The sequence below is a fragment of the Gavia stellata genome, chromosome 28, assembly GCF_030936135.1.
Source record: "Gavia stellata isolate bGavSte3 chromosome 28, bGavSte3.hap2, whole genome shotgun sequence".
Taxonomy (NCBI): domain Eukaryota; kingdom Metazoa; phylum Chordata; class Aves; order Gaviiformes; family Gaviidae; genus Gavia; species Gavia stellata.
In genome coordinates, this window is record NC_082621.1 from 7,378,302 (window position 1) to 7,394,367 (window position 16,066).

Consider the following 16,066-nt stretch of genomic DNA (forward strand, 5'->3'; position numbering starts at 1 on the left):
AGCCAGGGCTGATTGCCGCTCCATGGACCTGTTTCTGAGATGAGGCTGTAGTGTATCTGAGGGCAAACGTGGTCAATTATAAATGACGTAACAGGCATTGTGGAGAAGGGAAAGGCAGGGGGTGTAGAACAGAATAGAATAGCATAGCATAGCATAGCATAGCATAGCATAGCATAGCATAGAATAGAATAGAATAGAATAGAATAGAATAGAATAGAATAGAATAGATTTCAGTAGGAAGGGACATAGAATGATCATCTAGTCCAAGTGCCTGACCACTTCAGGGCTCACCAAAGTTAAAGCATGTTATTAAGGGCACTGTCTAAATGCCTCTTAAACACTGACAGGCTTGGGGCATCAACGACCTCTAGGAAGACTGTTCCAGAGTTTGAACCCCGATGTGTGTACCTAGAGTATAGCAAGACCTTTGACTGCCTCTCTCAGACTTCCTTTATGACCTCATTGGTGACGAATGGGTTCAGTAAGAGGATGATAAGGTGAGTGGAAAATTGGCTGGACTAACAGGCTCAAAGAGCTGTGACCAGTGGTGCAAAGCCCGGCTGGCAGACACTTACTAGTAGGGTCTCCCAAGGATCAGCAGTAGGACCAATCGTCTTTAATGTTTTCCTGAACACCACAAGTAGTGGGAAGGATGGCACTTCCTGCAAGTTTGGGAATGACACCCAACCACAGGGAATATGCTGTACAGGGATCTCGGTTAGCCAAATTGTTCCCAGCAGGTCCAGGAACTACCTGTTCAAAGGAAACAGAGGTCGAGGCCCTGCAGCTGTCCCGGCTGCAGCTGGCGCTGTGCAGGCTTATTCTTCCTGGAGGACGGGGAGAGTCCACTTGCCAGGAGACAATCTTCTGCCCGTGCAGAGCCACCGAGCACTCTCAGCCCAGGCGAGAGACCGCGAGTGGCGCCGGCACAGGGCTCAGCCCCGGGGCGGAGCTGGCGTCGGAGGAGAGGAGAGGAGGCGGCGGAGGGGAGGCGCCGCAGCTGGAGCAGTGAGCGGAGGCTGCCGTGGAACAGCGAGGCGCGGGCGGCGGAGCGGCAGGATGCGGCGGTGCCGGGGCGCAGGGCTGGCGGGGTTGGCCGCGCTGCTCCTGGGTGCGTGGGGCTGCCGCGGTGGCGGGGGGCCACAGCTGTGCGCGGGGTGTTCCCCAGGGGGCTTGCCGCAAACTCTTCCCTCTCATGTTTCTCTCTGCTGTCTCTTGTCCCCGTTTCCCAGCTCTTTCGAGTCCCTGCTAGGTAGTCTCCTTCATTCCCATCCTGTCTACCATTACGAGTTTACTTGCATGTACACCTGCCTTTCCATGCACCCACTCTTTTCTCTGTGAATTCAGCAGTCAGTATCACCCTGATTTCAGCCCACTTTTACTGTAACACCCACTCTCGCTCTCTGCTCTTCCTCTCTTCATCCATCCGTTCACCCCTCTTTTTGCCCATCTCTCCAGGCCCCTACCAGCTCCAACACCTCCTCCGACTCTCTGAGACCCCTCTCTCATATCTCCCTCCACTTCCTTCCTATCTGTAGTCAGTGGATTGCTTTTGTGCACCTTTCTATTATTCCATACATCCACTCATCCCCCTGTGCATTCAGCATTTACTCTGTACTTCACTGTAACATATCCATTCTCCAGTCTCCTTGTCCCCTCTTCATCCATCCATCCATGAATCTGACTCTTATCCCATTTTGGAATGCATCAGTTCCAAACTCCCCCAGCTTTCTCCCCTCACTCCACACACCCACACCGTGATCAATCTCCATCCCTCTTCACGGGAACATCTTCCTATCCGTTCCAGTCCGGCCTTGTCTCACTGCCACTCTTCCTAACAATTTCTCTGAAAAAATCAGAGCTGGGTGACCTTTGCTGATCTTTGTCCTTTCCTTCTCTTTCACTGCAGTGGCTGCAGGCAGAGCCCAGGTGCATCAGGACCCATCAGCAGAGACCACCGAGGGCACCAGCATCAACATCAACTGCTCACACCCCAACATACAGACCGGCGAGGTCATCCACTGGTACCGTCAGCTCCCTGGCAGAGGCCCCACATTCCTCGCACTCGCTCTTAAAGAGTCCAAAGAGCTGCAGGACCCGCCGGGGCGGCTGTCGGTGGCAGCAGACCGCCGGTCCAGCGCCCTGTGGCTCGCCCGGCCCCGGTGCGGGGACGCGGCGGTGTATTACTGCGCCCTGGAAGACACGGGGAGAGGAGCCGGGGCTGCGGCCGGACACGAACCGCCGCGGGCGGGGCCGGGCGTGTGTGTCAGGGGCGGGGGGACAGCCGTGGATGTGCCCGCCAGGGGGCGCTGCCGCTCCGTCCACCGGGTCCTCCTCGCCCCGCCCAGCCCCTAGCCCCGGGGCCGGTTCCCCGCCCCACGCAGCCCAGGCTCCGGCTGCAGCATGATCACTGGCACCGTCACCGGCATCACCCGGTGCCCCTTGGAGTCCACGCCTACGCTCAGCACCTCTTCTCATTGATGACTGCTGCGGATCTGTGCTCCTGAAGGCAGCAAAGAGCCACGCTTGGTCAGTGCTGCATAAGGAGACTGAAACGGGCTGTGCAAGGCAAGGGAGGGGAGTAGGGTGTTTCCCACCAGGCTCTCTTCCTTCCCCAGAAAGGGCTCAGAGCGTTCTGAGTAAGGTGGCATCCTCCGGCCTGTGTGCAAAGGCCTGCTGGCATTCTCTCAGAAATGCATCTCAGAGGGCACAGATGCCCATCCAGCCCATGTCAGGCAGGTACTCCTCTTGCCTCTGTCCTCCACTTGTCAAGGATGCTGAGCTCTTTTTGCCTTCTGTGAAAGCAAAGTGACAGCTGTAGGTCCTTCACATGAGGACATGGTACAGGGAGTTCATGGTGCCATGAATACACTGAACCCAAATGCTCCAGAGAGTTGCTTAGCTTAGTGGGTGTCTTGTCATAGCTTAGCTCCTTTGAGCAAACACATCAGCAGCTCACACCAGTGATTTTTCCCTTCCCAGGGACATGCGCAAAGATCTCAACTCAAGGGTTCTTCTTATTAACACCAACAGGCTCCTTGGGCATTTAAATTAGGCAATTAGGAATGGGGAAATTAAGAAACCAATGAACCCAGGAATTACCAGAGATAGAATGAGTTGCAATGGGGGTCAGCCTTTACACGGCAAAGGCCCATTCTCGTGGGCCAAGATAAGGACAGGGAGATCACTCATCAATTACCGTCACGGGCAAAACAGACCTTCTTGCTTTCTACAACTACTTTTTCAGAGGAGGCAGAGAAAATGGACCAAGACACTGGAAGAGCACAGCAATAGGAGTAGTGACACAGGACAAGCAACTGAGACATGGAGAAATCTGATTAAGCAGTAGGCTAAAAGAAATACGAAGAATTGGAAGGTGTTTCCCAGGAGGGTTGCACAATCTCCATCCTGGAAGGCGTTCAAGGATGGACTGAATGTGACTTTGAGCAACCTGATCTAATTGGTTCTATTCCAAGTGGGGGTTGATGTCGATGACCTCTGGGGGTCCCTTCTCACCTACATTCTGATTTTGTGATTCCCATGTTACCCCTGCCCTCCCTGACCCCTTCACACCCATGGGCTCACTTGTCCTCCCACCCCCTCTGCCTCAACACAACTTTTAGGCAATGTGCTGGGACTGCAGAGAGGCAGCTGAAGGGAGGCTCTCAGCCTCCTCACTCCCATCCGCAGGAAATCAGTGGCTGTTGTTTCCAGGCCCTGAGCACGGGGAGAGCTCAGGGAAGCTGGTCAATCTCCTGGGTGGAGGCCCTGCAGCTGTCCTGGCTGCAGCTGGCGCTGTGCAGGCTTATTCTTGCTGGAGGATGGGGAGAGTCCACTTGCCAGGAGACAATCTTCTGCCCGTGCCGAGCCACCGAGCACTCTCAGCCCAGGCAAGACCCCGAGCAGCACCGGCACAGGGCTCAGCCCCGGGGCGGAGCTTGCAGCGGCAGGGTGGAGAGGAGGCGGAGGAGAGGAGGCGCCGCGGCCGAAGCAGAGAGCCGGGGCTGGCGGGGGGCAGCGAGGTACGGGCGGCGGAGCGGCAGGATGCGGCGGTGCCAGGGCACAGGGCTGGCGGGGCTGGCCGCGCTGCTCCTGGGTGCGTGGGGCCGGCGGCGGTGGCGGGGGGCCAGAGCTGTGCACGGGGTGTTCCCCAGGGGACCTGCGACAAACTCTTCCCTCTCTTTTTTCTCTCTGCAATCTCTCAGCACCCTTTCCCAGCTCTTTTGAGTCCCTGCTAGGTAGGGGACTCCTTCATTCCCATCATCTCTACCATTATGAATTTGCTTGCATGTACACCTGCCTTTCCATGCATCCACTCTTTTCTCTGTGAATTCAGCAGTTAGCACGGCCCTGATTTCATCCCTCTTTCACTTGCTCTCTTGTACCTCTCCATTATTCCGTATAGCTACTGCCCCCCTCCATGCATTCAGCATTTATACTTGTTCTCATTTCAGCCCTCCATACTTCACTGTAACACACCCATTCTCCAGTCTCCTCGTCCCCTCTTCATCCATCCATCCATGAATCTGACTTTCATCCCATTTCGGCATGCATCATCACCAAAGTGCCCCCAGCCTTCTCCCCTCACTCCACACACCCACACCACGATCACTCTCCGTCTCTCTTCATGGGCACGTCTTGCCATGCATTCCGGACAGGCTATGTCTCACTGCCCCTCTTAATGATTTCTCTGGGAAAATCAGAGCTAGGTGACGTTTTGTGATCTTTGTCCTTTCCTTCTGATTTCTCTGCAGTGGCTGTGGGAAGAGCTCAGGTGCAGCAGGAGCCGTGGGCAGAGACCACCGAGGGCACCGGCATCAGCATCAACTGCTCACACCCCAAAATTAGTGCAGACATTACCCATTGGTATCGCCAGTTCTGGGACCAACCGCCACAACTGATAGTGACGGGTGTCCAAGGCACAAAACCAGTGCAAGACCCTCCGGGGCATCTGTCGGTGGCAGCAGACCGCCGGTCCAGCGCCCTGTGGCTCGCCCGGCCCCGGTGCGGGGACGCGGCGGTGTATTACTGCGCCCTGGGAGACACGGGGAGAGGAGCCGGGGCTGTGGCCGGACACGAACCGCCGCGGGCGGGGCCGGGCGTGTGTGTCAGGGGCGGGGGGACAGCCCGGGCCAGGACCGCCAGGGGGCGCTGCCGCTCCTTCCGCCAGGGCCTACTCGCGGGGCCGGTTCCCCCGCCCGCCCGGCCCCGCGCCCCAGCCGCACCGGCACCAGCCGCACTCCCGCCGGGACGCAGACAGAAATCCCCCGCGGCAGTGCCGGCGGCGGCAGCGGCGGGGGAGGAATGGCGACCGGAGCCATGGCAGTGTCTGGCGGTGCCCAGGAAGGAGCGATTGCAGCCGCCGGCCCCGCTGGTTCCCGGCGAGGAGCAGCGCCTTTCTGCTCTGCACAGGGAGGTGGGCAGCAGAGATCCTCCTGCCCACCGGCAGCCCGACAGCCCTCGGTCCTGCCGCAGGGACGGGCCACTGCTGGCATGGAACATACAGGGCCTCTTCTCGGGCTTCTGACTTTCCCCTCTAGGATAGCCAAGGGAGCCCTGAGCAGGTGCTTTCCTCTGCTCCCTAAACACAGGGACTCCAGTGCTAAGTTGTTAATGAAAAACTTTCCTCAGAATTGAACAACCAGAAGGGGTGCCATATTCTGTTACTTTGTTAAAGCTCAGATATACAATTTAAAACTGCATCCTCCAGCTACAGGGTTTCACACTTTTCAAAATGTTCCTACTACCGTTACAAAGTCATTCCATACAGCCAGGAGCCCCTCAGGAAGAGACTGTGAGCTCTAGCCCAGTTCCCCAGGGAACTGCGTGTGGCTCAAGTAGCTGACACAGTCACAGCTGACACAGCCCATGGTCAGAGGCTTCAGAGGCACAGAGTGAAGGATCAGCCCTGCTCCCTGTCACAGCTGGACTTCATAAGTGTGTTTCCAGAGAACTACTGGCAGATGGACAAACAAGGCCGGGCAACAGGCATGGCCAGGACATCACATGGATCAGTCCCATGTTCACAGGGGATCGGCCCCTCTCATCTCTGCCTCCATCTGTCTTCCCATGCTTGCTCCAGACAAAATGCTTTGATCCTTCCCTTGCCGTGTCTCTGCTCCTTCCCCTAAACATCCCATGTCTTGCACCATTTCAAAATACTTTTCCACTGAATCGCATGAGTTCTGATGCCACTGTAGGCAGAAACACGCCTGAGTTTATAAGATGATCCTCTCTTCCTCCCTTCTAGGAGTTGTTGTCTCCAGGCAAGGGGTCGGTCATAATACCCAAAGGGTTAGTGAGAAGATTTTGATAAAGAGGGCTGTGCTGGATGTCCTCCTGCTAGAGAGAAGCATTGTGTCTGACTCTAGGTGGGATGTTTAGAGCAGGAGCTGTTCCCAGAGAAGTTTCCCTTGAAGGGCCTCATCTGTCATCTGGGGAGAAGGGAGAGAAAACTGCTGTGGGGACAGGGAGTCAGGCTCCTGCTTCCAGGTGCCTTTGGCTGCTCCTGCTTCTACCTCCTTTCAGACACTACTGAGGGACAAGGAGCACTTGTGTAGCTGCAAAGGGGCCTGTCTCCAACCCCATGAGAGGTGGGTGCAGGCCCCTGTCTCTGGCTGGGCACTTGGTGGCAGGAGAAGTTCATCGTGGACATTCCTCCCTTGCTGGGGGCTGGTTGGGCAGGTTGTGATCTCCAGGAGGAGCAAAAAGCAGGAAAACAGCCTGCAGCCTCTGATTCCCTGACAGCAGACAGCTTGATCTCTTCCTTCAGGCTCCTACAGGAACTTTCATGTGCCCCGGGCCCCTTTGGCAATGTGACCTGGAGCTGAGAGGCAGCGCTTCTACACCAGGGTATGTCTGCCTGAGAAGATACTGAAGCACCTTCTGACTTGGAGGGCTGGGAAAAGCCCAGCTGTGGCCTGACTGCCCAAACATGAACCCCCCAGTGCTGAGAAATGTCCCTCTGGCCCTTGCAAATCTGGGACACAGTGAGGGTCACAGTTTGGTTTCTTTGGGCTGAGCACTTTAACAACTTTAATTTGTCTCCCTACAGAGCCTCCTCGTGGCAGAGGTGCAGAGCCCCAAGGACACCTGAATGTGAAGACTCTTGTCATCTTTCCCTCTGATCATGTATTTACACACAGTGCGAAGTTCCACCCCTCCCCGAACCTTCTCTTCCCCAGGCTCAACACTGCCAGCCCTCACAGCTGATCCTCATAGGAAAGATGCTCCAGTCCCTGCTCCATTTTGCTGGGCTTGCTCCCACAGCTTTCTTGTACAGGGGAGCCCAGAACTGGACCTAACACTCCAGACGTGGCCTCACCAGCACTGAGGAGGGAGGAAGGATCAGGTCCCTTGACCTGCTGGCAACACTCTTCCTACCACAGCCCAGGATGCTGTTGACCTTCCTTGCTAGGAGGGTGCATTGCCACAGCAGACTCATGAGCAGCCCTGAGCTGTTGAAATCGAGAAGGACACAGCAGTGAGTATTCAGGAGAAGTATCTCAGATGCTTGTCGTGCTCTTCTTGCATTTCCTCAGCATCCACCAATGACCACTGTTGGAGAAGGGGGCTCCTGGTAGGAGACATGACTGCTCCTGTGGTTCAACCTCCTAGCCAAAGAAGCCCAGGGAAGGAAAATGTCCTCCTAGCCCTGCATCTGGGGATCAGCAAAAGCCTCAACATGTGAGCAAGACCCAATAGCCAGACACTGGATAAGATTATCTGTTCATCCACTTGAGCTGTCCCCCTGCTTTTCATGCCTCTCCTCCAAGTCTGGGGACTCACCAGTGCCTGGCTGGGGGAAGTCTCAGTGTCCCTGAGTCCCTGTGGGTTCTCTGCCCAACAGAAAAATGCTGGTGGCTGCATTTTTGGGATCTAATTTTTTCCTCTGTGTCCACATCTCTTGTTATGCTGTTTTGGAAAGCAGAGAGTTGGCCCCTGAGAACATCTGTGGGGGAAGCTGGCAAAAGCAGCCATGGTGGTAGGCCAGCATGGTCTAATTAATGGAGCGATGTCACCTCAGTAGGCCATGGCATCAGGTGTTTGCATTGAGGCCTTCTGAGGTGACAAAGGAAGCTGAGTGTCTGCCCCTGGAGAAAAACGTTTCTGAGAGGTACTGGAAGGTGGATGAGAAGGCCCATTCCCACCTGGATGGCTAAGAAAGCTATGGTTTGTATCCCACCTGGAGGTGGAATTCAGGTCTGTCCTCATCCTCAGCTGTACACAAACACCTGTGAGAGAGGCTTCAGCATCTTGCAGGAAATGCAGGACATCTGGGAGAGCAAACAATAAATGTGTTGGAACATGGGGGCATTTCACATGACCTGAGTGCTTTTTCACACCCACCTTACATCTGAAACTGATTGCTCATTTGGCCAATCTTTCCCTTTTCCTTTATGTTTGTCCTTGGGTGTCCTGGAAAGCGAACACCATTGCTTAGCGATACTGCAGGAGTTGCAGGGAGACACTTCAGACACTGAGCTCAGCATGGGGTTTCCCTCCCCGAGCCTTGACTCAAGAGACTTAATTTTCTCTGGGGACAGCAGACTTTCAGTGTCTTGAGAGACTTGCACACATGAGCAAGTTCAGCAGAAGCTACTGTAAAGGAATGTGGAAGATGAGAGCAGCTGGTTCACTAAGGCTGTCAGACCAAGTCCCTTTTCCTTTCCAAGGGAAGAACAAGTAAAAGGGAAAGTGATAACCAAAGCACACAATGCCACCAATCTCTAAGGAAGTGATAAGGGAGACAAGGAGGGAGCCCAGAGCTCTGCAGCCACTAATTGATGGGCCATTAGGAAACTGCAGGTGTAGCTTTGAAGTGGATCAGGCTGAGCTTTGTAAGTGACAAGAAGTGACAACAGGGACATGGGGATTTGGGATGTTTGAGTAGGGTCCTGCGGGACTAGGCAACATTTATTAAGGCATGCTTAAGGGAAGGGTCAAAGGTGGGAGGAAAGAGGGGACTGGGGAGGAGCAAGGGGAGGCAATAGAGAGGAGGAAGGATAAAAGGAGGTACCTGCACCTAAGCAGGGGCTGGTCAGTGCACTTGTGGGATAAGACCTGTGCCTGATCACTACAGTCCCCCCTGCCTTCTTATTAAACTCTTTCTTAACTATCCTTCTGTGTATCTTCACTGTGTATCACCAACATGTGAGTGCCAGTAACTGGAGGGACTGGTGTGAAAGAGACATCTGGGTGCCAGTATCTGGGCAAACAACCAATGGCCATGAGGATTGTAGGCCTGGCTGCCAGCAACTGGATGGACCAGGGTGTATGTGCCATACTTGACAAGTGATTGCAGGGACCCGTGACTGCAGGGACCTCAGTATGTTTTTTCCTCAGTGAGTTTGACCCAATGTGCATGGTTGCATATGTGGAATTTGCTGTCTTATTTCAAGCTGGCCTAGCCGGTGAGCAGCAGGAAAAGCTGTATCTAAAGTCTGAGCCAGAGGTGGGTAAGGGAGCCCAAGGCCAGTACATGGCTATTAGACTGGCTGGTATTACCAAGCTGTGGTAATATTTGAGGCATCTGCAATTGTGCTGGTGATTGTGAGATGAGTGGGTGATTGCATGTATCTGTTTGCTGGCGAAAGTCAGGCTGGCCTAGCTAGAGAGAAGGAGGCGATCCAGGTGCTGGGTAAGAGGTCCCAGGCTCCAGGCAGGGCTATTAGATGGGCTGATGCCTCTGCTGATATTTGAGGGATGCACAAATGTGGGTGTGACTCCAGAGGGTGGTGTGGGGGGTGTTTTCACTAGGGAACTGTATGTCACAGACATACTGGAGGCAGTCATACAAAGGGCCACTCTAGACTACGAAGAGGCTGGAGCACCTCTGATATAGTGATAGACCAAGAGAGCTGGCACTGTTCAGCACAGGGAAGAGAAGTCTCAAGGGAGATCTCATCACTGTGTACAAATATCTGAAGGGAGGCTGTGAAGGAGGCAGAGCCAGACTCTTCTCCATGGTGCCCAGTGACAGGACAAGAGGCATTGGGCACAAACTGAAACAAAGGAGGCTCCGTCTGAACACCAGGAAACCCTTGTTCACTGTGAGGGTGAGGGAGCACTGGCACAGGATGCCCAGAGAGGTTGTGGAGTCTCCATCCTGGGAGGTGCTCAAAATCCATCTGCACATGGTCCTTTGCAGCCAGCTCTAGGCCACCCTTCCTGAGGCTGGATTTGGACCCAATGACATCCAGAGGTCCCTTCCAAATTCACCAATTCTGTGTTTCTGTAACACAAGACATGAGGAGAGGCTGAGAGAACTGGCCTTCTTCAGCCTTCAAAACAGAAGCTTAAGAGGGAGCTTTTTGATGCACTTGACTGGAGGATGAAGGGCCAGATGGAGCCAAACTCTTCTTGAGCACAGTGAAAGAGCAAAAGGCAATGGACACGGTCTGGAGCAGGGGAAATTCCTACTAGAAATTTGGAATTGTGTTTTCTTTAACGATGAGGGTGGAGCATGGGTGTAGATAGGTCCCAGTAAGAATGGCACTCTGCCTCCACAGACTGTTGATTAACATACCACTGGTTGGAGGTAGCACAAGAAGGTAAAATGGGATAGCACAGGCGACGTTATGCCCCTTCAGATGCTGGGAACCCTGAGTTATGGAGCATAAGGTGGAGCTCGAGTTGGGGTTCAGCACATAGTGCAAATCCTGCTCATGCTGAGATTCACTGATATTGTCATCTTTTAAGTTCTCATGGGTTTTCCTTATCAGTAAACCACTCCTCATTTTCTACTGTTGAGCAAAAGGACATTTATATGAAAGCACGGTGTTTCATCCTTGATTACGACAAGGATGTGTTTCTGGCAACACTGCTGTGGCAAGCTTGCCAAGCGATATGTACAGCTCAGCACAGCACAGGTCTGCGCCTCCTCAGGTCAGGTTAACTTAATGATAACGAACAGTTTGTTATCTCTGCCCTGAGTGGTGCATGGGATCACTCTGGAGTTAATGTGGAAAGGGCGTGGGAGTAGTACCTCCACCCTTTCACATGTCCTTTCATGTCTGGGGTGCAGGGCTACCCTATCCCCACCCCTCACAGCGCAGCACTCCAATGGGTGCCCTGGGTGCTCCCTGGGAGTAAGCAGTGACCCCCTGAGCCCTCATCCTGTTTCCTGCTGACCCCTCACCCTTTCCCCTAGAAGAGGAGTAGGTTGTCCTTGCCACCTCTGGGTTTGTGGCATCTAACAGCAGTGCCGGAGCCAGGTTCCTCTCTCGCACTGTGAGTTATCCCACCAGAATAAGAGACAACCAGAACCCCTGGGCAGCTGCACAGCAGGATTCAGCTCCTATTTTGGGGGATTTGGGGAATTTTGGTGTTGTTCCCAGGCAACTGGGGAAAGAAAGGGGAGATGTGAGAGAAGCAGAAGAATTCTGTTCCCAGAAGAAATAGCAGTGTTCCCAGAGAGCTGAGGACTCCAGGGAAAGATGCAAAACCTCAGTGGGGAAGAAATGCCTGACCTCCCAAATGGTCCAGCAGTGAGTGTGCAGAAGAGCAGGCGATTCTAGCTGGGGAGGTGAGGACTCCACTGTGAGGTGACTGGGAACATCCCCTTCCCTCAACTGGGGCCTCCAGACCCACAAAACCACTCCTTGTGGAAATGTTGAGAATGCCTTTGGCTGAGGGAGCCACAGCTGTTGCTGCTGGAGGAGGGAGAAACCAGAAGGAGCATTTCAGGCACAGGAAGAACAGGTTGTTTCTCTTTCCCCACTTCTTCCTTTGCTCTCCCAACAGAGTCATTTCTAGCAGCTCTGTTACCTTGGGGCTGGGAGGTGGATTTCTGACTCTCTCTCACTCTGCAAACAGGCAGGTTGGTCTCCGCATGCACCTCGGATATCTCGTCCTTGCTGCCTTCCTGGGGCAACTGCTGGGTAAGTCCTGGCTTCTTATCAACACATACCTGCTCTTCTGCAGAAAACCTCACCAGCCTTATCAGGTCCATGTGGGGAACTCCTCTTGAATTACAGGAAAACATTGGGAAATGTCAGCTCACATTTGTGGTTTTACACCGGTTCTCTCAAGACGCTCTTACTGTTGGAAAGTCGAGAGGAGAGATGCCACAGACACTTCTCAATCTTTTCTCTGCCCTTCAATCCGTCTCTCTCTGCCTCTCTCTTCTGATCCACCTGCTGTCACCATAGGAGATCTCAGCTCTCTCTGCAGTCCCACATTTCTCCCTTTTCAACACAAATTAGTAGGTGTTGTCAGAGCTGTCCCAGGGACTATAAAGCTCTCATCCCACTGATATTAATAAGGTGTCCCATTCGGCCTCCTGGCTGGCACATCAGCCATGGCTTCCAGTTTTCTCCTCGTTGTTGACACAGCCAGGGGTCCCTCGTTTCAAGCTCAGCATTGCTTGTACTCAGGGAGCTAGGAGCCCTTGGAGATGACAGGGATGGGGAAGCAGGAATAAACTTTTTGCCACAAATGCATGGGCCCCTCAAATGGTTGTCAGGGTGCTGGTCCCAGCACACAAGCGTCAGGACTGACAGGCTCTTTCCTGGTCTTCTGGGCGGTAGGAGCAGCAGCAGGGACACAGCACAACTCTCCTCAGGGTCCACTGAGGACTTTGAGCTTTGAGATCCTCCCCAAAACTACTCTCCACCTGGCTGTCCCCAGGCCTCAGCATTTTCCTGCAGGGCAAGGGACAGGGAGCCTTCTCCACCAGGGTTTTGCATGCACTCCTGGTTTGCTTCCCAGAGCCTTTCCCAGAGCAGAGCTGCTGACCTTCACTTTCTTCCAGGAACCATGGGGCAGATCACCGTCATCTAGCAAGAAAGACGAGTCAGAGTGAAGCAGAGAAACGCCTTCCAAACAACCTGCACCTACCAAACCTCCACCTTTTGGGGTTTGCTCTGGTACCAGCAGAGGAAAAGACAAGCCCCACAGCTCATCTCGTATCACACAGCATCTGGCCCCACGCAGGGTGGCTGTCTCACTATGTTGCTGAACACCACGAGGAAATACAGCCTCCTGCAGCTGGAGGTAGTCGAGGTCTCTGACAGTGCCTTGTACCTCTGTGCCATGCACGACTCCCTGGTGCAGGGAGCTTCCTTGACTGTGCAACAATGCAGGGGAGGGAAGGGATGTGCCTGTGCAAGGCTGATCTTGGGGGAAGGGGCCCTCAGAATGTTTATGTTACCCCTTGAGGTGAATTAAACACATGTTTATGCTTAAATAATTTAAAACATAATTAATGAACAATGCATTGGACAGAATCCTACTGCCAAAAGACGTTCTAAAAGGGGTCTGCAAAGATGCATCAAAAGCACATTCCTTATACACACTTTCATCAGGACCGATCTTGTGAACAGTTGCATGGGGCACCTTATCCAGGCCATGGGTCCATTCCCCAATCCAGCTCTCTTGCCCAAAGGTGGCTCCTGAGCTCTCCCATTCCAGGTTGGCTACAAGACAATGCTGGGGCTGTTTCTTATCTCATCAGCAAGGGAAACTTCACCCCCCTACAGGGAGTCATTCTGTCTCTGGCATCCCTCCTGCCAGCCACTTTAACCTCTTCTGAAACTGAGCCTTCTTGCCCTCCATGACAGATCATTCCTTGGTCACAAATTACCAGTGCTGAAGTAATGAGCTGCTGTATCTTTTCTGTCTCCTATCTGCATGTATGATGCTAAACAAAACAAACACAGACAAAGTAAAGCTCGACCCAGGCAGCTCCCAGCATGCGTCATCCATGGGCCCTCATTCCTCTGCGCTCTCTGGGGAGACAGCCCCAGCCTCAGCCTCATATCAGCAGGTGTCTCTACCCCACTCGTAGAAAGACAGAATGCATGACAATCTCCCTGGTGGTCTTTGTGATCTCCTTCAGGGAGACCTGGGGGTCTGGAACCAGCCCCCCAGCTCCTCTGCAAGAAGCAATGCCGCAGCAGAGGACTGTGTGTCTGCTACCAGCCCAGCTTCCTGCAGGCTGCCAATGCTGAGGTCTGCACACAGAAATGGGGTTGAACTAATGAAGTTGCTCCCAAGTTTATCTGCAGGTAAATGCATTTTCTTCAAAAACAAAAAAGCCAGCCCACCCCTAAATAGACCTGACAGGAAAAGGAGATCTTTGTATCAGCATTTCAGTTCACATGTCTGTGTTGAAGTAGCTGCCTCCCCTCTCACTAGCTTTTCCTCCCTCCCCTCTTGGGCTTTGCTTGTGAGGAGTTTGAAGAAATGCGGGGTCAGAGAGTGGGTTGAGTCTGCGCTGCCAAACCAACCCTTGAGCAATGTCTTGGGCAGAGGCGTTTCAGCAAGCCCAGCACTTTCCTACAGCACTTCAGTAGGTCCCTTTCCACAGGGAGAAAATGCTTTCCAACCCCTCTGTGGGTAAAAGCAGTAATTTGGAAAGCACCTGGCCACCCTTGGGACACACAGGCCGCAGCCTCAGCCACTCTTCCTGCCGTGCTTCTCTCCTGCTTCCCTCTCCCCTCTGCTCAGGAATTGTGCTAGCCTTGAAGGTCATCTTCTGCCAAGCTGCCTCCCAGCAGAGCTCCGTGCAGACTGGGAGACACACCCATCCCCAGGAGGAGGCTGTGAGCCTCACTGTCCTGCTGCAGTCCCCAGGCTGCTTGCTTGAGGACGCCACTGATCAGGCACCCCAACCACAGGACATTCTCAAGAGGGCATTTCTAGGGAGAGACAAAGCAAGGCAGGCCACTGGCTCTGGAGCAGCCTTCCTCACTTCCCGGGAACAGTGCCTTAAAAGGGCCCACAGCACTGTGTCCCACACTCCCCGTACTCTGTGGACAGTGAAGAATCCCCTTTTGCCTCCAACCTGATCACCCCAGACTAACACCTTGCTCACTGAGCGCTTGGGAGAGTGTCCACACAGGGAAGGACAACACGGAGAAAGAGGCTGGGGTGCAGCAAAACTTTCATGCTACAAAGGACGAAAATGAAGTTACTGCGAGTGGAGTGCCAGCGTGAAGAGAGCACCAGAGAAAGTCAAGATTTGGTGCCTTTTGGCTGTAGCAGAGTTCCTGCAGCGCGTCCCTTGCCTTGCACTGAGGAGGGAGGGGTGCAGCACGTTCCCCCCTACACTGGCCTGGGTAGACCAAAGGGGATCAAAAGCCAACAAGGAGAGGAGAGGGCAAAGAGAGAGTGGAAGGAGAGAAAGGCAGACAAGGGCCATGCTTTCAGGCTGACCCCTTCCAGCCTTACTTTGCAAGGAGAACCAGGGATGAACAATCTCTCTGAAAGACCATGGCCAGGAGCTCCATCCTCCCTTCACTCACATGCCAGCACACGTGAAAACACATAAGCATGCACACCCAGTTACACAGGAACACGTGCACGTGCACACACAGTCACCCCCCAGTCTTGCCATCATGTAAGTGTTTGCAGGTCCATATGCAGGCTCGTATACACACACAGACACATCTGTGCTCGCCTGCACACACATACGCCCACAGACATACACACACATGCACACTCACACCACACACACTTACTTGCTCACCTGCAAAATCGTGCATGTACACAAACACATGCACGGACACACACAGAAATGCACTTGTTCACACACACACTGGCAGACACTCACCCTCACATGTGCATTTGCAAAAGAACATTCAAATGCAAACACACAGCAACAAAGACGCCCACAGGCACAGACAGATGCATATGCACATGAGGAAGCACAGCCCCTCCCCACACTCTGAGAACCAGGGCTCCACCAGCCAGCTCTCTGCCTCTGTGCCCCTGACAACTTTAGGCAAGTCCATGTACAAGAGACAAAGTCAAAGGTAGAGACCATCTGTATTGCTGCAGTTCCCGGTGTTTTCCACTTTATAAGTCAAAATAATCCCAAAGTCTTACAAGATCCAGCCCATCCCTGGCCTGGTGATTGCCAATAAGATTGTTGTGGAAGTGTGGGGCCTGTTCCAGCTTCAGTGCAGGGACAGGTGCTGCCCTCACATGCTCACAGGACAGCAAAGGTCTGTCTGTCTGGCGTGAGCCAGATGGCCTGCAGCTGCAAATGCTGAGGCTGGGCCACCTCTGGTCAGGAAGCTGGTCTGATGAAGTTGCCTTAAGAGAAATACCATCCCTGCAA

General features: G+C 53.7%; 1 gene segment (V, D, J or C); it reads left to right on the plus strand.

Moving 5' to 3' along the window:
* The first annotated feature begins 1,059 nt into the window (after positions 1–1,059).
* LOC132319418 (T cell receptor alpha variable 4-like) lies at positions 1,060–2,355 on the plus strand. The segment is given in 2 exon segments: positions 1,060–1,111; positions 1,910–2,355. Coding segments are annotated over 2 exon segments (498 nt in total).
* Positions 2,356–16,066: the final 13,711 nt, after the last annotated feature.